The sequence below is a fragment of the Pollicipes pollicipes genome, unplaced genomic scaffold (assembly GCF_011947565.3).
Source record: "Pollicipes pollicipes isolate AB1234 unplaced genomic scaffold, Ppol_2.1 Scaffold_7261;HRSCAF=8764_pilon_pilon_pilon, whole genome shotgun sequence".
Taxonomy (NCBI): Eukaryota; Metazoa; Arthropoda; class Thecostraca; order Pollicipedomorpha; family Pollicipedidae; genus Pollicipes; species Pollicipes pollicipes.
The window spans coordinates 47,507,604-47,527,607 of record NW_023597054.1 but is presented as its reverse complement, the minus strand read 5'-3'; the positions used below and the strand labels follow the sequence as shown (position 1 = coordinate 47,527,607).

At 53.7% G+C, this 20,004-nt stretch overlaps 2 protein-coding genes across 2 annotated transcripts; one reads left to right on the top strand and one right to left on the bottom strand.

Moving 5' to 3' along the window:
* Positions 1-926: 926 nt before the first annotated feature.
* On the bottom strand, positions 927-5,091 carry LOC119111550 (haloacid dehalogenase-like hydrolase domain-containing protein 2). Its single transcript, XM_037235362.1, has 4 exons — positions 4,745-5,091; positions 3,380-3,673; positions 2,453-2,669; positions 927-1,628 (listed from the first exon to the last, which is right to left on the bottom strand). Exons 1-4 carry the CDS (start codon positions 5,089-5,091, stop codon positions 1,431-1,433), a joined length of 1,056 nt encoding a protein of 351 aa, XP_037091257.1. The 3' UTR covers positions 927-1,430.
* A 1,409-nt stretch (positions 5,092-6,500) lies between these two features.
* LOC119111549 (trimeric intracellular cation channel type 1B.1-like) lies at positions 6,501-19,621 on the top strand. Its single transcript, XM_037235361.1, has 6 exons — positions 6,501-6,757; positions 16,785-16,941; positions 17,300-17,387; positions 17,579-17,763; positions 18,127-18,247; positions 19,442-19,621. The coding sequence occupies exons 1-6, from the start codon at positions 6,637-6,639 to the stop codon at positions 19,619-19,621; spliced, it is 852 nt and encodes a 283-aa protein (XP_037091256.1). The 5' UTR covers positions 6,501-6,636.
* Positions 19,622-20,004: the final 383 nt, after the last annotated feature.

Sequence of the window (20,004 nt, the reverse complement as noted above, 5' to 3'; positions counted from 1 at the left end):
GTAGTGGTGAACAACGGGGTGGGCGGTGCGTTTAGGGGGACGTCTCGAGGGACGGCCCGCTGCGCCATTCTCATCCCTCTGTAGTTGCTCACCAGCTCCACTCTCCTCTCACAGCACACTGTGCCGAAGTAGGGAGTCGGGAGTGTTTGTATCCTGACAGTTAGCCGTGGTTCGACAGCGGCTCGCGGTATACGCCGTTGCGTCGTACCACGACGCAACTGCTGATACCGCCGAGACAACACCAGAGGTCTAAGATTCTACCACCGCGGTACCAGTGGTCGCTGCTGCATCAGTAAGGGCGGTACTAGAGTGGCATCTGGAAATGCTGGAACTTCTCCGGTACCAAGAAACGTTCGAAAGGCGGCGTCGCAAGCACCAACCATATATTGCCGGCGCGTGGCCAACAGACATGCGTTCAAGTCTGTCCCAGAACCGGCCACCATCGTGTTTGCACGGTCATGTTGCACGATCATGTTCTTCATAAATTTAGTACGCGCCCGGCAACTAACGTCCTGATGTACGGCTGACTGCATCGCCTTTTCCCGATAATAATAATCTGGTGAGTTGTCTGGCGGCCTCTGACCGACGATCCACGACCGGTGCGCTAATCGGATACAGTTCGGTAGCCTCGTCACCACACCACTCAACTATGCTCACGACCGCACACTGCAAAACCGCATGCCGCTAGCGCATGTGGAATAAACACGGCAGCCGTTAGGCATCGGATCGACTACCGGAAGAATACAACACGGACAAGATAATTATTTTCTATTGCATTTGTGTCCGAACCGCCACACCAATGGATGACACCTGGCGTGATATTTCTCACCTTACAACGCGTGCTTACTCTGCGACACGGTGGCTTGCTAACTCACCACCCCCAAGGAACCAGCCTTGCCCCTCTAAAAAAGCAAGTCAAAACAAGACTACAGCACCTGCATGGCCATCGTCAGCAGGGCGTCGTGACAAGACCAAAAACTACGTCAACCACATCCACCGCAGTCCACAGTCCACACTCGACCTCCAGCAGACCGGCGAGACCGGCAAGACCGAACACCCACCGCAGTCCACAGTCCACGCTCGACCGCCAGCAGACCGGCGAGACCGAACACCCACCGCAGTCCACAGTCCACACTCGACCGCCAGCAGACCGGCGAGACCGGCAAGACCGAACACCCACCGCAGTCCACAGTCCACACTCGACCGCCAGCAGACCGGCGAGACCGGCAAGACCGAACATCCACCACAGTCCACAGTCCACACTCGACCGCCAGCAAGACCAGTGAGACCGGCAAGACCGAACACCCACCGCAGTCCACAGTCCACACTCGACCGCCAGCAGACCGGCGAGACCGGCAAGACCGAACACCCACCGCAGTCCACAGTCCACACTCGACCGCCAGCATTCCACCGAGACCGGCCGCGCCGCGCTAGCTGTCGTCCGCCGGGGCCGGCGCGCCGTCCGCCAGTTGCTGCAGCACGTACTGCACCGCCTCCGGGAACGAGTCGGCCACGTGCGCCGGCGGCGGCTCGATCAGCGCCTCGTCGCCCGGCCGGTACTTGCCGGTGCGCACCAGCACGCCGGACAGGCCGACCGCCTGGGCGCCGCCCACGTCATCGCGCGCGTCCTGCCGGCGCCGGGTCGGACGGCGTCAGTGCGGACGATGACGCGCCGCACCGGCGGCGAAGGACGCGGAGGGGACGGCGTTGTACGGAGATCGCGCTAGGGTTCTCATACCCACCATGGGTATAGGAGGTCCATCAGTATGCAACAATGGTGAACACACAGCCTGATCACAAGCCGCCATTGGTCCACCAAGTGTTACGTTTTACACAATTTGGCTCCATAAAAAGAGATATTTTGTGCGCCAAGCACAATTGGTGCGCAGTTTTCATTCATGGGTTCATCATCATCAACATCACCACTTTGCCTATTGTGCACAGTCAAAAGAGATCCATACACATTCAACTTCAAACTGTGTATGTCAAGGTTCCACAGTTTCCAACAAACTGTGCAGAAACAGCACTGGCGCAAGTTAGCATGCATGGGTACCGACCCACGACCGGCGAGGTTTGGTTGTCACTGGTACTGGCTTCCAATACTTCCAATACACATAACAGCTCCATAACCGCTAGCAATGAAACGGTGTCGGCTCCCAACACCTGATTAAAACAGCACCGAGCTGCACTTAATCAGTTGTGAGCAACATTAATGTAACCACTGGGGTCGAGGGGAGGGGCAGGAGACATGCCCTCCAATTTTTCCCAAATGGGTTTCCCCCAATTTGTCGCGCAGAATACACGCCTTTTGCGTATTCCCATTCAAAGTGTAATTTTCAGGTCAGGTTATTGTCCCAGGTTCCAGTTTGACCCTTCCAAAGCTGATTTCTCCTCCCATCCTTAAGGGTGTGGTTACACCCGCCAGTGAGCTAGGGATATGGACACCACTCACGTCCCCGATCATGACGGCCTCTTCCGGCTGGCAGCCCAGCCCGTCTAGGGCAGCCCGGAAGAAGGCTGCACTCGGCTTGCCGATGACCTCCGCGTGCCGGCCGGTGGCGTACTCCAGCCCGGCGACGAACGGCCCCGGGCCCAGCGCCAGCCCGTCAGACCGCCGGAAGTAGCGCCCCTTGTGAATGGCGATCAGATCCGCGCCCTCCAGCACCAGTCTGGGGAGCAGGCGACCAGAGCCGTGGCAGCTGGAGAACGGCGGCTCGAGAACGACCGCCTTAGGGGACCTCCGGAGGACAGCACTGGAAAGGTCAGGCGCCGTGCTGGGAGCGACAGCCAGTCTCTAAAGTAGAGTCGCTAGGAGAGTATGAGACATCTCAGACTGACGACAGTCCAGAATGACTAAGAACGGCTTCCACTGCTCAAGGAAAGCTCCTTTCAGGCATACCAGGCACCGCGATGAGAACGACAGTGAGCCTCGAGGCAAGGGCCTTACAGAAACACCAGACAGCCGGATGAGAACGACAGTGGGTTTCAAGAGCACCACATAAGTTAATCTCGTTAGAGAATTAAAACAACACAGGGAATCAGGCTGAGAATGACAGTGGGTCTCAAGGGAAGAGAGTAACAGCAACATCCGACAGCGGGCTGAGGATGACAATGGGTCTCAAGAAATAACATTACAGCAACATCGAGCACCAGACTGAGAATGGCAATGGGTCTTAACAGCAGAGCATTACAGCAATATTGGGCACCAGACTAAGAACAACAAGGAGTCTTAAGGGAAGAGCATTACAGCAACATCCGACAACAGTCTGGGAATGACAGCGGGTCCCAAGGGAAGGGCTTTACAGCAACACCGGGCGCCGAGCTGCGCACAGACAACCAGACCGTGCCCGGCCGCACGTGTGGCCACCTAGTGTCACACCTGAATGCCCGAGTCAGCGCGTCATAGTTGAAGTGGTCAGGCGCCAGGCCGACCAGCACGGCGTTCGGATTGGCCGTGTCAACACTGGCAAAGTCCTCGAGCGCCTCTGGCTGCAGCAGCAGCAGCGGCCGTAACTGGCGCTGGTCCACCAGCTGCCGGGCCGCGCTCAGCGAGCTGAAGATCTCGTTGCGCGCGATGCCGAAGCCGAGCGCTGATAGGCGTCCGTGCAGCATCGACAGTGACTCCTTACTGGCATTGGTGACAAAGCGGACCTTCACATCGGTCTTACGCAGCCTGCAAGATGTCCAGTTTCTTGTAACACTGTAATGTAACATTAAACAATGGCACCCAGCAAGGTTTTGTCAAATCTCAGTGTTTTGCATGACAGAGGCTGTACATGGCAAAGATGTTCATGAGATAGTAATTATGTGTCTTGCATTTATTATACACATCTAGCCTACTAGAGAAAAAAATGGAAAAATGGATTTTTTATGTTCTCAACAATCATTCCACATTAGTCATTAGTGCAAGCACTCATGGATGCAGCCTCAGGAACATCCTCAGTGAGCCTTATATGATTATCTGATCTTGATCTTAGATTTAGAAAGATCTATCAAACTTTGATCTTAGATTTCATCAGAAGTATCAGATGCTTTTACATTTGTATGCTGACAAAGCATTACCACTTTACCAACAAGTGGGACTTCAGACCTGAACACCATTCAGCATCCACCCATTGACACTATCAATACAAAACTGCTTATCTTTCAAAGGAGAAAAGTTAGGTGACTAGGAACCAAGGTGTTTTTAAGATATTTTCACAAAATAATGCATTCTTTTTTTAATATATGCACAATGCATGTGCACCTAGCATAAAAAATTTGAAAATTATTTTTCATTGTTCTTCAGATGTCATTTCAAAGGGCTCCACAAATCACGGGTGTATCTTAATATGTCTTTAACCCTAGGTGCACAAAAGCTACACCTTGAAAAAAGGAAAAGAAAAAGGCTGGCCTTGATATGTCTGGATGGCCTCCTTGCATAAGTACCGTGTTGTTGATGTTAGAGCCTGGCATGTACCATAACTATTCATTGATATGTATCATAGCTATTATATCCACAAGGTAAAACATCATGTCCATGTTTTCTTATTATTAACAATGTTTTCTGGGTTATAGAAGACAACTGATGTTTAGCATGTTCATGTAAGCCATGGGTAAATCCTCAGCAAGGCCAAAGATGACATTTCAGCTTTGCACTGCCCAATTGCAAATCAACACACCTTCCTGCCAAATGGTAGCCCATACATGGTTCTGAATATGACATGATGATGGGTATTCAACAGCACTAGCTGGTCATTTTCACCTGTCTAGTGCCTCACTGGCACCAGGGATCTTGCAATCCTCGATGAGAATGGTTCCACTGAGATCCACTAGCACCGCTTTGATCACGCGCTTCATTTTGAGACCTTTCAAGTTTTCCTTTGCAATAGGCGAACTGCCGTGGCAAGAGCAAGCGCTTGGGTTTACAAGGGTCTTGAGGGTTGTATGTTGCCTTATGTACTCAGAGCACAAATTAACCCGGTACCCCCAGACCTCGTTCCGGCCCGGTCCCGGCCTGGCACCTCGCTCGCCAACCTCAAGGCCATATAACAGAACCACGCGCCCAAAGCAGCGGCTCAAAGTGCGCCGGTATCGATATATTTGCGTCATTACTCCTACCGTCAAGAAGTACCATATCCAAAATACAGCTAGGAATCCAGTATAATCTATAGACTTAATACCATATGTAGACCTGCTCCGTTCGATATTCGGAACACTTGTCAGTTTGCCTGTTCAAAACATTCAAGCCATCCACATGTTGAAAGCTCCTGACGGCTGGATGCAAAAGAAATCGGGCAAATGATTTATAAGGTCATGATGTTGCCATAGATTATTGGCCTTGATTGTGACCTTGGCCGTGATAATTCTAAGCTTTACTAGCACAAGTGCTGCACTTCCTGCTAATGTGGAAGCCCACACATAGGCGGATCCTGGGGGTGGAGGCCATGCCCCCCCCCCCTAAAACCTCTGAGTTTGTTTTGAGCCCCCCCAAAAACATTCCCAGAACTTCATAAAAGTTTCGTCTACTTACGGTCTGTTTTAAATTTAACTGTTTTAACTGTTTTGTTTTAACTTCTGTTTAAGATTCAAAAGCATTTCGGTGTTTTTTTGTTGTTGTTTTGAATGGTGTTCCTACTAGGTACTCGCGAGAGGCACCATGCACTAGACCTTGGATCCCACACCAGCCAGCTGGCGACGAACGGCTGCCCGTCCCCCCCCCCGCCAAAAAAAAACTCCGGGATAGATCGCCCCTGAGCCTACAAACATGCAGAATGTGGCCAACGGTACTGGTTCACGGTTAGCATGAAGCAAACTGGATACGAAGTGAGTAAATATCAGCTACTGATCCACGCCAGAGCAGAAGTGCAGTTTCTCAAAACCTGTAAGCGTGCTGAGCAGTTAAACATAACTAGAACCTGCTCTCACAATCCAAAAAGAACTTATTTTCTCGACTTTGGCCATCCTTTTTCTAAATTGAGCCTTCCCTTCTAGACTGAATGGAAATTAAGAGATGACACCTCCGCCGCATACCCATAGGAACAGCTAGCCATTGCAGATGAATGGTGTGGCATCCGTCCTTTTCATCCTCAATCTTGCTTCATCCTGCGTCCTCGCGACACCCCGCTTGTTCGGGGCAGGCTACATGCGTCAGCCACGAGTGGGCCGAGAGCCCCCGTGGGAAGGGGGGCCCCGACCGGGTACCCGAACATACGCGGGTTAAAGCTTGGCAGTTGGCCCCCCAGGGGCATGCACGTCTACCCCATCGTCAACCATTTTCCTTCGTCCCACAGCCCTGAAATGATCATGTCTGGTGAAAAGGGCTCTAATCCCAAAACTGAATGTTGTGGAAGCATACTGAGCTCTCATTGGTTCCAATAAAGTTGGTGGGCTACGTTGAACGGGCGTAAAATGTTTACCATAATATTATACTAAAATTTTCCGAGTCAATCCCAGAATTTGGAAGCGCCAAGAAGTACGTCTGCTTGCTTGCGGGGTGCGAAGCAAAGTCGCCGGTTTGACGTTGATCGTGTGCATGTGAGGGGCGCGGGAGTGCGTGGCGGTGGTAATTCTGTCCGTGTTTTGACCTGTGATTGGTAGAGCCCAGTCGGCAGGTACTTTATTTCCATACTGTACCTTTAGTCAGTGAATTTCGACATGGATCCGGAGGCGTTCTTGGACCTGGCGAACCAAGTGACGAAGCTTAATCCATTTCCATACTTTGATATTGCTCACTGTGCCATTACTTGCTTTTATGTGCGAGAAGATATTGGTGCAGGTAAGTTGCCATGAAAATTTTATGTTAAATGGCTCATTCATGTTTGGGATAGTCTTAGGTAACTATTTCAGATGGCTGGTACCAAGCGCTAGAGGGATAAATGGACACCATGCTATGTGGAATTGGAATTCCCCAGCTCGTCTGGAAGAGCGCAATAAACTGTTGCAAAAATTAATGCTTCTAGTTGTTTGAGATTCTGTGGGTAAACTGAGCTTTGCTAAAACAGGAGATGAACAAAGGTTAAATGTAGGCACAGGTTTTCTGGGTCAAAGCCATGAATGATCTTTATTACATGCTTATCATATTTTAGCTTATGGCTGACCATAGACTTGGCCACAAGAGGACTGTGGAGGAGTTCCCAGCCCTTACAGAACTCAGCAGTGGGTTACTTTACCCATACCATTGAATAAGAGATCAGTGTCTCCAACCCCTTCATTCTCTGTGCTTGTTTTTGCCTACCAGAGCTGCTGAAGGTAATGCTGCTTTTTCCAATGTAGACTGTTTATCATGAATAATTTGGATGGGTATGTTTGTGTATGCCCTTATGTTCTCAAAGCTGCTAAATTTTCCCTTGGTTAAAGACATATACCCATACATTTGTTCAGAAGTATTTCTCTGGATTATACTTCCAGCCATTCCCTCCCAGAGTAAAAGTTTAGAATGTTTAAGAATTATCAAATTTGAAAATCTTGTATTCTTACAATGCCAGTTTCAGCATACTGTTTTAAGTATGCCCAAACTTATTAGGCATCATAGATATAACATCAAACATTTTCTGTGAATTACTTCAGCATGTAAATGCAATATATCAAGTAATCATGACTTGCAATGACTAGAATGGAGTTTAGCATAATCTTTCTAACACAATACCCATAAATAAGTTTAAAGCCAACTGCCTTGAGCAATTGATACAAATGTGAGATACCAAGGGGCTGGAAGGTAATTGAAGCATTTCCAAAAATGTTAAGCTATGTGGGTTTAGGCATTAATGGTTAAAAACCACTATCTGACATTATGGCAATGATGTTTTTCTTGTTGATACCTCTGACCATAACAAATTGAAGCCCTAATGACATTCACCTCTGTGTTCATAACACCTCTGGCTCAGTCGCAATAAGCACCATTATTTATTTGTTATGCTACAATGTTTTTAGGACACCTTCAAGGTGTTTGGTCATATTTTTCATCTGCATCAATGGGTAAAAGAAATGGATTAACAGAAGTTACAAAAAGATAAGCATGGGAGGGACAAACAGGCTTACATCTTGATAGGCTATGACCATAGCAAATCAGGATCAGTACCATTTGACTGGGGAAAAACAGGCTATGATAGTGGGGATGTATGTGCATCAGTGGACATATACAGTATTAGATCATGTGTGCTCAATGTCAAGGACAAACCATGCACACTTCAGTTACTGATGTTTTCTGTCATGTCCTGGCAACTAAAGCAGATACAAACTCAGTTTGAAGCACACAGTATTGCTGAATGTGCTACCCCCCTCTACCTGCAAATCATATAGGCAGTTTAATACTCTCCTGCATCACCCTGGGCACAGTGTTACAGGAAAACGTGCAAGGTCGCGTTTGTAAACTGGTTTTGATTACGAACACTCGCCTCTACCACTGGAGCCCATATGACAAGGCGAACTATGCCGAGGTCATCCACCAGCCCTATCACTTCTGACCATTTTGTGCACAAAATGCTTTAGGTGATACCGGTGATGTGTTCATCGACACAAATTTCGCCGACTCTCTCTGCTGAAGAGGCGATGCCGGTGATAGCCAGGGGCCAGCCAGCTGCTCCCCTGTCATACCGTGTACGTCGGGAGCGCGCTTCTCAGGGCGTTCGCTAGAGACCGGGTGGGCGTGCGCTCTGCGCTTTACCATACAAATTCGTGGCACAGCATACGCCGGTTAGTAGCAGCTCGGGCATGCCAGTGCGTTCAAACGGCGTCTGCGGGGCTCGAAGACCATCCATCCCTTCCCTTAGGAAAAAACGATGGCGGACGAAAGCAAAGATAACCAGACAAGAAGTGTGACCGTTCCAACGCACAGAATTGCTTCAGATCCATTCACCATTCCCTGGTCCGGCCCGCAGCAAGCAAAACATGGGCTTTTGACGGGTTGTAGTTTCCTACCCAGTTTTGCGTTTGGCTCCTCACCGAACTGTTTGATGGAAGTGGCCACGTCTGGGGAGAAACGCGTTTGCTGACGAATTTTGGGGATAGGTTTCTTCATTTGTCACTGCCCCTCCCCTCACCTCCCATCCCCTCCGCACCAACTCATGCAAAATGAGTCGTCTGCTTCTTGAAATATTCGTCCTAAAACGTGTGGTAGCAGTATGAGTGTCAACCAGCGAAGCGTCTCATGCTAAATGACACCAAAAGGCGAATTTCTGTGCATTATGCGCTGTGTAAACTTCAGATTATTTCCACGCACGTTGTTTGATCAGACGTGATTTCCTGCCGCCTTTCAGTGTGATCAAAATATGGCCTTCTTCATTCGATGAACTTGGAAAAGGTGAAATTTGCCTACCTCGAAGACGCTGCCCGCTCGGCCTGAAAATGAGCACAGACGTCGACGGCCGGCGCTGCAGCGCTGCCAAACCAGCGGTACATTTTATAGATCCACGTCAGGAATTCTTTGCATATTGATGATAACCAGGGTAACCCTGGCCATCCCAACAAACAGGGAGATAAACACGCACAGCCAGCTGCTCGGTTTAGATGAGTGTTCTGTCTGGAAATCGTTCCGTCATTTTAAAACAGACCACTCCCGAGGTGCGTCAGTTATCGGCCGTGCGGGGGTCAATGGCTTCCCCTCTCAAGAAGATCTCAAATATACTACGCTGGAGCGTAAGCCGACTGGGCTATGAAAGAGGTCGCTGTGGCCAGTGTCCACAGAAAATGTCTGGCCTTTTGGCGACTCCTAACGACGGTCATCAAAAACGTTAACGTGGTCTGCTCTGGTCCGTGATATGGGCTGACTTAAGTAGATTCCAACATGCTGCCATTTACCGGGTGAAAATCACCGTTGTCTGGCGACGGTGACTTGTGCTGGGGAGCGAGTCTCGAAGCGTCGCCGTGCTGACATACTGCCTATTGGCGGCGCAGCCGTGGGTCGGAAAGAGTTAAGTCAGCCGCGGGTTCGTTTGTTTATGGAGCACTACTGTAAGCCACAGCTTGTGGTTTATGTTCGTATCTGTTCTGGTCAGCGAATAGCCATATGGAATGCATCAAACGGTCGAAAACCGAGCAGCTCCATCCGTGACCCGTATGTGTACATGACACGTGGCACACGGAACGGGAAACTGCTGCTATAATGGTGCTTGCTTTACTCGCTGGCAATACTTTGGGCAGAGACGTTGCGCGGCTGCCTCTTGACATTTCACAGCTCGCTGGTCCAGAGCCGGTTTTGAACCTCGATTTATCGCGCAAGACGACGTGATCGTGAGCATAACGGGGGGCCGTTCAGGAGATGATGTGGGGAACCGTTCAGGAGATGACGTAGGGGGCCGTTCAGGAGATGACGCGGGGGGCCGTTCAGGAGATGACGTAGGGGACCGTTCAGGAGATGACGTAGGGAACTGTTCAGGAGATGACGTAGGGGACCGTTCAGGAGATGATGTGGGGAGGGGACCGTTCAGGGGCTAACTCCGGGGACCGCTCAGACGGGCACGGTCGACAGATGACCTCCCGTGGTGCCCGGTTACTGGTCGAGTATGTGAGAGCTGTATGCACAGAAATGGAAAGGATCTCTCAATTGTTTTTTTTCTACATGAATTTGAAGGTCTTTTGAAATTCATGGAGCGTTCGCAGCTGACAACATTCTGCGGGCAGATATGGTATTGACGTCACCACTGCCACTGTGTCACTGCAATCAAGCCATCAAAATAGTCGAATACAGTAATCAGAGTAACGCAGCAGCAATCAAAATGGTGCATGCGTTGTGGAAAAAGCCAAAAAACAGGTGTCTTCACGCAAATGTGTCAGTTGCATGTGGACACTACGTCATCGTTGGCATAGATAATACGTTAACACTACATTAACACGTGGCGGCTCTCAGCCATCTACAAATAATTTTCGCTGAATTCTGAAAACACTTAAGCTTCAATTGCCTAAAGGTTATCGTGGTTCACCCAATATCCCTGTGTTGACACGTCTGAAAGATTATGAAATATTTCGGAAAATCTGGCTTGAACATGTCACCTATCTTAACAACACTCACCTGTCACATCACATGTCATCCGATGTTAAACACTGCTAGATCTTACGTATAAGTGGGGCGCGTATGTCGTATTATTGCACGAAATAGGGATCCAAAGCAGAGCAGATAACAAACGCCAGCATCGACAAGGTTAAACGCATTTGGGTTAATGAACCAGGCTGCATTTCAGCCTTGTGCCCCGTTCATGGCAGATCTTTTGTCAGGTTCGTAAGATACCGCCAGCCGGCTGTTCCAAATTATTTGGATGAACAACTTTCCAATCGCATGCTGAGTTTGTTGTTGACGCGACGTATCAATCAGGTAGCTGCCATCAACCGGGCAAATTCAGTTAATAAATGCACGCTTCGGGTGAGGTGCACTGCCTGCTTTGTTGGGTGTGGTTTGGGTGCCCGTGTGCTGCTGTATCTGCGCTGTCTCTGGAGCCGTCTGGGTGTGACGAGTGTCCGCCGGGCGGCCGGCGTCCCCGTCTGCGGCCGCCAGCCGCGCCCCCGCCCGCCGGCCTGCTATATTTGCCCAGCGGCGACGCCGGGTATTCTTGGCCTGGGGCGGGGCGCGCCGCCGACGGCTCCGGGCCGCCGCCAGCCGGCCGCGTGCCGCGCTGCGCCGGGCCGCAACCCGACCAGTAACCGCGCCGAGCCGCGACCCGACCAGTAACCGGGCCGAGCCGTGACCCGACCAGTAACCGCGCCAAGCCGCGACCCGACCAGTAACCGGTCCGAGCCGCAACCCGACCAGTAACCGGGCCGAGCCGCAACCCGACCAGTAACCGGGCCGAGCCGCGACCCGACCAGTAACCGGGCCGAGCCGCAACCCGACCAGTAACCGGTCCGAGCCGCGACCCGACCAGTAACCGGGCCGAGCCGCGACCCGACCAGTAACCGGGCCGAGCCGCAACCCGACCAGTAACCGCGCCAAGCCGCGACCCGACCAGTAACCGGTCCGAGCCACAACCCGACCAGTAACCGCGCCAAGCCGCGACCCGACCAGTAACCGGGCCGAGCCGCGACCCGACCAGTAACCGCGCCAAGCCGCGACCCGACCAGTAACCGGGCCGAGCCGCGACCCGACCAGTAACCGGCCGAGCCGCGACCCGACCAGTAACCGGGCCGAGCCGTGACCCGACCAGTAACCGGTCCGAGCCGCAACCCGACCAGTAACCGCGCCAAGCCGCGACCCGACCAGTAACCGGGCCGAGCCGCGACCCGACCAGTAACCGGGCCGAGCCGCGACCCGACCAGTAACCGGGCCGAGCCGGGACCCGACCAGTAACCGCGCCCAGCCGCGACCCGACCAGTAACCGGGCCGAGCCGCGACCCGACCAGTAACCGGGCCGAGCCGCGACCCGACCAGTAACCGGGCCGAGCCGTGACCCGACCAGTAACCGGTCCGAGCCGCAACCCGACCAGTAACCGCGCCAAGCCGCGACCCGACCAGTAACCGCGCCGAGCCGCGACCCGACCAGTAACCGGGCCGAGCCAGACCGAGATCCCTCGTGCCCCGGACTGGACTGCCACTGCCTCCTCCTCCTTCCCCTCCTCCCTCCCCCCTCCCTCCCCCCGCCGGCGCCTTGTATCAGATCGTAGCTGTGTCGTGCCCGGCCGTAGACTTTCCTTTCCCGAGGCTGACGATGATGATGTAAACCCTCGTCATTCTTGTTGAAACTAAAATCCGGTCCTGACGCGACATTTCACTGCACATCTGTGACGTCACGGAGGACCGCCCTGTGGCGGGCAAGGTTGCGACACGAGCTCCGCCGAATCAGGGCACGAGCTCCGCCGAATCCGCCGGGCATCCCTCCCTTAGGTCGAGGCAGACGATGGATTGTTTTTCCTCATAATTGGCGCTTTCCTAAAGATGTATTTGGGCTCCGCAAGTATTTTTGGACTTCCTGAGGCTAGTCTCTTCATGAATCGTCATTTCATAGGCGTAATAGTAAAATCTACCATCACGTGGAGTAAGGCCTCAAAAATGTAGAGTTCTTTCGCGATACCTTGCCAGGTATGTGTTACAACAATAGCGTAACGTCGACAACACCAGCAGTGTGTGCCTCGCGCCGACTTCATGAAAGTTCCACTCCATGAATCCATTCATCCTCTTATTTTGGGTCTTAAAGTTCCATTGTGAGTAAACGTACTCTTGATTGTGGTTGTAGTCATGACTTCATCATAAGAGCAGCGGGGTTACATGAATTGGGCCCAAATACCAAGGTTGGTGGCCCCCAAAAATCAGAGATTTCCGGTCGCCATGGGCGCTTAGAGCTGTCACGAGGCCCCGCAGCCTTCGTAAACCCCAGGCCTGCCATGGACTCACAAAATTTTAAGACCCGGTCTTAACTCTGAAATCGGCACGTCCCGCGAACCAGCCAAACCGTCGAAGGTGTCGGTGCCAGGTAACCTGACGAAACCTAATGTCGGCGGAGATTGCCGATTGGAAGCATCGTAATGCCACTGAAGACTGTCTGCGTAACAGGAGGGGAAGCGCTGCATCCATTCAATTGTCAACGTACGCCAGTTTGCCGTCTTCGTGGAAGATCCGACCGCCTCTGTGACCGGAGATGCCTCTCCTTCGTCCTGCCTTTCCTCAGACCGTGACCCTGTGGCGGGCTGCGGTCAGCTGACGCCGCAGGCATCACCTGGCCACGTGACAGGTGAGATACCGGGCGCCTCGGGCACTCCCCGTGCCCCATCGTCACACCAGACACGTGGAGGTGCAGCTAGAACGTGCTGAGTCGCTTCCAAGCGGAATCTGGGTCAAGCCGGACCCCCAAAATGAGGCGAGGAACGGTCTTTATTGGTAGATGTGCGGTAGTTGGGTGCTGTAAATGTATGCGAATATGTAAAATGTGTGAAACAGTGTGTTCCCGTTATGAGAATTGCTGGCTTCGAATGCAAGGTGACAAGGGTTCCACAATTTGTGCGGCTCTGAAAGTGTCCTGACTGACGTGACAATGATGTGTCTGGCCATCCCGGCAGATTAGACATGAGCCAGTTATCGTGCGATAGGACAGAGGCGCTTCGATGAGTGTTTCTGGCCACGACCAAGGGTACAGGATCCGTTATTGATCTTCAAGCCAGTTACGTTAGACTGTTGTCACAATTGAAATCGATTTGAAAAGCAAGAGCGATGTGTAGCTTACTACGTATTTTAAATAAAGGCGTGGCTTGGGTTATGATTGCGACTACGAACAGCCGACGTGGTTGTATACATTTGTTCAGTGTTGGGTGGCAGCTAAGCGCTACTCATCTCAAACCTGGTCCTCAATCCTTTGCAAGATGTAAAGCGGGGAGAACATGAAGCATCTGAAACACGATAAGAGGCGGCTGTAGAGGCGTCGGAATTCCTGGTCGAGGTTTTCAACATGCATGCGGTTTTTGGAGGTATGCGGCAAGCTCGCGGTCTTCTGAGGCTTCTAGCATTCATACAAGTTCTGGAAGTTTTCAGCATGCATACGGATTCTGGAGGCCTCCAGTATGCTTGCAAGTTCTGGAAGTCTTCAGCATGTGTGCGGCATCTGGAGGTCTCCAGTATACTGGCAGGATCTGTAAGTTTTCAGCATGTGTGCGTCTTCTGGAGGTCGTCAGTTCTGAAGAGTGAGGAGTGGGGAAGGGGGGGGGGGTGCTGACCTCCACCCTCGAGCGAACTGGGTGCAGCCCTCGGGCCGGATTGGCTGGCTAAGGCGGCGCCTCTTGCCGGTCGTATGTAACCAGCCCCTCCCGGCGCTGGCCGCCGGTCCTTACGGATAGTGATTTGTCCGCATTTAGTTCTGAGTCGCCTCGCAAGTGACCGTGTTGGGCATGGCCGGGCTGCGCTCTGCGGGTCTGCAGTGCCCTTGCCGAATCCCCCCCCCCCCCCCCCCCCCCTCTGGGACGGCTGGGCGAGTGATTCGACCGGACTGTGGCTCGGATGTCGTGCAGAGGCGCCGCCGCCGCACCTACGAGACTGGAGTCCTTGATCGATAAGACAGCGGCGGAGGTGCAGAGACAGTCGCGGGCTACACTGCTCCACGCTCGAGCAGGGCGTTCCCGTCTCATTGCATCGCGGAAGCGGCCGGCGCGGCGTCGAGTGGGGCGCGGAGCTCGCCACGGCTGCCTGCAGAGCCGCCGGGTCCGCCGTCAGAGCTGCTGACGGGGCGCCAGGTGTGTGCGCAGCCCACTGACACCCAGCGCCTCGCGCCCGTGCCCGAGGCGTTCAGAATGGACAGCCGCCTGTCCAACATCCGAGCGGTGTGGCCGGCCGCGCGGTCGGCGCCACCCACCAGCTGCTCAGCGGCGTGAGCTCGCGGCGGCGGCGGGCTTCGAGGTAGACCGGCTGAGGGAGGCGGAGCGGGACTGACGCGCGCAGGAGCCTCGGGGGCCCGATGCTCTTATCGTCTCTCAGGCGCAGCCGCCTGATTAGCCTCGGGGTCGTCGGAATGGGCGTGATAGTGGGACCGAGGTGCGGTCTGAGTAGCTGCTCGTAGTAACGTACCGTCTGCATACCTGGCATCCGCCCGAAACAGACGTATGTGCCGGATGTGTCGGGAAAGAAAGCGTTTGTATTCCCAGCTTTTGACAGCCTCTATGCCCTAAAAGCTTTTAAAAGAGATGCAATGCCTGCGGGGGAGCTGCAGCTGTGGCTTGCATTTCTAACTTCCTCTTTTTTGTATTCCGTTTGCACTCTGTCCTGGGCGGAAAACCCAACGAGCAACGAAGTGTTGTTTTCTTGAAACAAGCGAGTCACCCCTGCCTGACAGCGGTTGACAGCCGGTTGGTCTGCGTGCGGCTGTATGGTGTCAACGGTCCGGCGCGGGCTGCGGCTGGCTCCGCTCACGCGCCGGGCCGGGGCGGGTCGCGCCGGTGGCACCTGGGGGCGGCCGTGTCGCGCTGGACGGCGGCCAAATACCGGCCCGGTCAGCGCCGGCCGGCGCCGCCGCCGCCGCTGTCCCAACAGCCGCACGCGATGCGCTGATGGTCCCTGACAGTCCCGTTATATACACACGATCCGATAGTGCACCGCTCGCGAGCCCCGTTTCGGACCAGCAACGCCTCGCTGTCCTCGTGAGGACGTGATGTTGGCCGCTGGTTGACGGCAGCGCTGGCCGGTCCGGCTCCGGCCGTGGCGGCGCTGCGCTGTATGTGACGGGACGTGACGCGGCGTCTCGTCGCTCGTGACGCCGTCGGCGGTGCGTGTCGCGTCGGGCGGCGCGGCTGCCTCACGAGCGCCGTCGACTCGTGCGGGCCAACCAACGGAGTGGGAACAGCTCAGAGGCTGGAGTTTGCACGGTTAGCTCCGCTGGCAAACAGCGGGTGCCATTGGACAGATCTTTGACGGTGACGCTGCGCTGCTGCGTGGACATTTGACGGTGCGCCGAAAGGAGCCACGGCACATGCCGTATGTTCCGGATGCACTGGACGGGGCGTGTTGTTGCGTAGATGGGGTGGTACCGTTTGGCATCAGCATCGGCAGCAGCAGCATCACCGGCATCAGCTGGGGCATGCCCTCTGGAATTTATTAATGTTCATGTTGTATTGGTATGGGAATTGAGCTTCCGCGTTTGCACACGGGAAGACAGACAGAGAAGTACAGAGAAGGTTAATGCTTAGTAATTCAACCGAACTAAATCGGCGACGAAACCAGCTTTACAGAGGAACAAAAGAAGCACCATTACACTTTTCTGTGGACTGTAAGCATGCATGCATCGGGGTGGTCTGTGCTAAATTTCCCATGACATTTCGCTGAAGTCAAGTGAAAAACAGAGCATTTCCGTCGCCAAAAATGCTTGGCATGTTTGCATGACTCGGAACCGGCGCGTCGGCAGGCTCGCAGGCGTTCTCCCGGAAGCATCCGCTGGCCACATGGCTGTCGTCCATGTTCGCCATATTCGCCGGCGCGCTGCTGGCCAACTTCCTGCTGGGCGAGCCGGTGCTGGGCGCCGTGAAGAACAACAACCAGCTGCTGGTGGCCACGGCCGTCTGGTCAGTGTGCGCCTCTCGCAGCACCGCTCTCGCACGCGCCGGTGACGGACACTGGATGGAGCCTTCATACGCGTCCGTGGAGATGGGCATAGTGCGCGATAACATCAAATAATATGCGTTGCACAGTTACTATTCGTCTATGTGGATGTGTTTTAAGTTGTGTGTTATGGTCGGAACTGGCTAGATGCGGTTTGTGAATGGGCCACAATATCAACCTAAGTGATTTGCTCTTCGACCCGTATCCGTTAGTTTCTTGTCGCGGCTTGCTATATTGCTAGTTGCGCTATATATATATATATATATATATATATAGATATATATATATATATATATATATATACATCTCGGTACATTCCAGGTACGTGGTGTTTTACTCTCCATTTGACATCGGGTACAAGGTGGTCAAGTTCCTGCCGTTCAAGGTCGTACTGTCCGCCATGAAAGAGGTGAGAGTAATGAATGCGACTGTCTAGACAGCGGTGTGACTGACGTCATTGGTGTGTCGATCTCGCCGCCGCAATGTCAAGCGCAATTTGTTTGCCGTTCTCTCCTCAGCACTGTACGTACGTGATTTTACTGGATGCTATTGTCCGGTCCGCCCTGGCCTGCCGCACGTGCTCCTGCTCTGGATTCCCAGGTGTACAGATGTAAGAAGGTGCACGACGGCATCACCCACGCCGCCAAGCTGTTCCCCAACAGCTATCTCATCATGGTCGTCGTCGGTACTGTCAAGGGCAACGGCGGCGGCTTCGTCAAGATCGTGGAAACGCCTGTTCCGGGCGTGTGGACCCCCACCGCCATGGAAATCATGGGTCCTAGCTTGTGAGTTCATGGCATTGAACGAGTGGGGCGACGGAGGAGTCCCGCTGTGCCTGGCCGGCCACGTTGTGTGAACATCTCAGTTTGAGGCCACATGTGTCAGCTTCCCGGCCAGCGAATCGTAACGATTGCCGGTGAATGTAGGCTGTTGGCGGCTCTACATTCCTGAGTTCGAGCCGTTCACACAGCGCTATCGGCATTGTCGGGCGACTCGTGGGCACAGCTTATTATTTCGCTTGCTCACCGCTTCGCCACACGACGGAGCTGTCGCAGGCGTGTTTGTTGTCTGATATAGGGCCCTGGCTGTTATCTCGGGCGTGGTTTAGCGCGCCGTAGCGGATAATCAAGACTTGTGACTGCCCGCAGCCCGACGAAGGCCTCTATTGCCGCTGCCATCATATTCGTGCTGGATAAGAAGACGGATATCATCTCGGCGCCCCATGCCCTCGTTTACTTCGGCATCACGATCTTCTTCGTCTATTTCAAGGTCAGGCCCTCCACTATCACGCGTCTACCTGGGCGCATAGGCCTGAAGTAGTGCACCATATATATATATATATATATATATATATATATATATATATATATATATATATATATATATATATATATATATATATATATCATACGTCTATCTGTAACGGTCGGTGACTACATGGAGCTGCAAGCTTAATATGGGGCGCCAGCTTAGGTTTGGCTTGTTAAGACTATCTGCGCGATGTTCTAGTTCAGAAACGATAACAGCTTAGCACATTACCGTTTGCCTTTGGGTTTGGGAATGCGCGAGAACTTCCAGCTTCCCAGAAGAGATGATGGGCCGACAAATGTCTGAAACGGTGCATAGATACATCGGTGCCTGCCTCGTGCCGTACACAGCACGCGCATCGCTTCATTTCATCCTTTTGCAATGCATGCGTGATGTAAATGAGGGCCGCTTTGTTGCCTTGTGCCATCAGCTGTCAGACCTGCGGCGTTCTGTGCACGGCTGTTGTGTGACTTGTGGCTGCCTTCTGTCGGCAGACAACCTCCCTCTCCCGCCCTGTGCCTGCACCTACCTGACCTATGGTGAGGTCCGCAGTCCTGGCTCCACCTATCGTCTGATTTGTGACGCTCTCTGTCCACAAATGGGATGTGACCTCTGTCGCTATATGCCCCCATACGTCCCTCCTTCCGCTCTCCCGTCCACATGTACCCTCTGAACTAGCGGGTCTATATAGCAGACCTGTGGGCCCCCGTCCCATCTGTTGCTGGATGGTGGCACCCCTGGCCGGAGCCGCCCCCTGACCTGTGCTGCCATCCAGTGGGGCTGGTGCCGGGTGGCGTCCGCCGCCATCCGCTGGCCGCCTGACCTGTGCTGCCCCCTGTGATGGCTGCTGGTTGCCGTGTGACGTCCGCCACCCGTGTGCTGCACCAGCCGCCGCCTGACCCGTGCTGCCCCCTGTGATGGCTACTGGTGCCGTGTGACGTCCACCACCGTCCGCTGCACCAGCCGCCGCCTGACCTGTGCTGCCCCCTGTGATGGCTACTGGTGCCGTGTGACGTCCACCACCGTCTGCTGCACCAGCCGCCGCCTGACCTGTGCTGCCCCCTGTGATGGCTGCTGGTGCCATGTGACGTGCACCACCGCCCGCGGCACCAGCCGCCGCCTGACTTGCCCCCCCCCCCCCCTGCCTGTTCACAGCTGTCGTCGCTGCTGTTGGGCATCCACGACCCGTTCGTGCCGTTTGAGAACCTGTTCTGCGCCGTGTTCCTGGGCGGCGTGTGGGACTCCCTGCAGCGCGCCGTCTCCGGCGGCAAGGCGGCGCCCGGCGACCCGGTCCGACCTGACGCCAAGCCGGAGGCCGCCAAGAAGAAGGACTGAAGGGGTGCCCTGACGCGGTACGGTCGGCGTCGCCGGCGGGTGTCCTCTGGCCGCCCAGGGCGGGAGGGTGGTGAGGTGCTGGGGGCCTCTGGTTCTCGTGGGTCGCTGCTTGTTCCGATGGCGCTAATGGCGGCTCATTTCATGTATATGCATGCCCGTTGCGGGAATTGTTGACAGTTCGTTGTCAGCATGTTGAACGCTTCTTATCATTTACTATTACACTGGCATCTTGCTCGAGATGCCTTCCCAATGCGTGGTTCTGTTTAATGACAACCGATGTAGATGGTAACGAGTACCCCTCAACAGCGGCTATATTTGGTGTTCCGATGCTGTACAGACATTTTTGTAGAAGCGTTCTCAAATGTATGAGACCGCCTTGAGGG

Coding starts and splice junctions, on each gene's coding strand:
- LOC119111549 (XM_037235361.1), top strand. CDS start 6,637: ATGGATCCGGAGGCGTTCTTGGACCTGGCGAACCAAGTGACGAAGCTT. Junction 17,764..18,126: donor GAAATCATGGGTCCTAGCTT/GTGAGTTCATGG, acceptor GACTGCCCGCAG/CCCGACGAAGGCCTCTATTG. Junction 18,248..19,441: donor TCTTCTTCGTCTATTTCAAG/GTCAGGCCCTCC, acceptor GCCTGTTCACAG/CTGTCGTCGCTGCTGTTGGG.
- LOC119111550 (XM_037235362.1), bottom strand. CDS start 5,091: ATGACGCAAATATATCGATACCGGCGCACTTTGAGCCGCTGCTTTGGG. Junction 3,674..4,744: donor GCCAGTGAGGCACTAGACAG/GTGAAAATGACC, acceptor GACATCTTGCAG/GCTGCGTAAGACCGATGTGA. Junction 1,629..2,452: donor AGGCCGTCATGATCGGGGAC/GTGAGTGGTGTC, acceptor CGGCGCCGGCAG/GACGCGCGCGATGACGTGGG.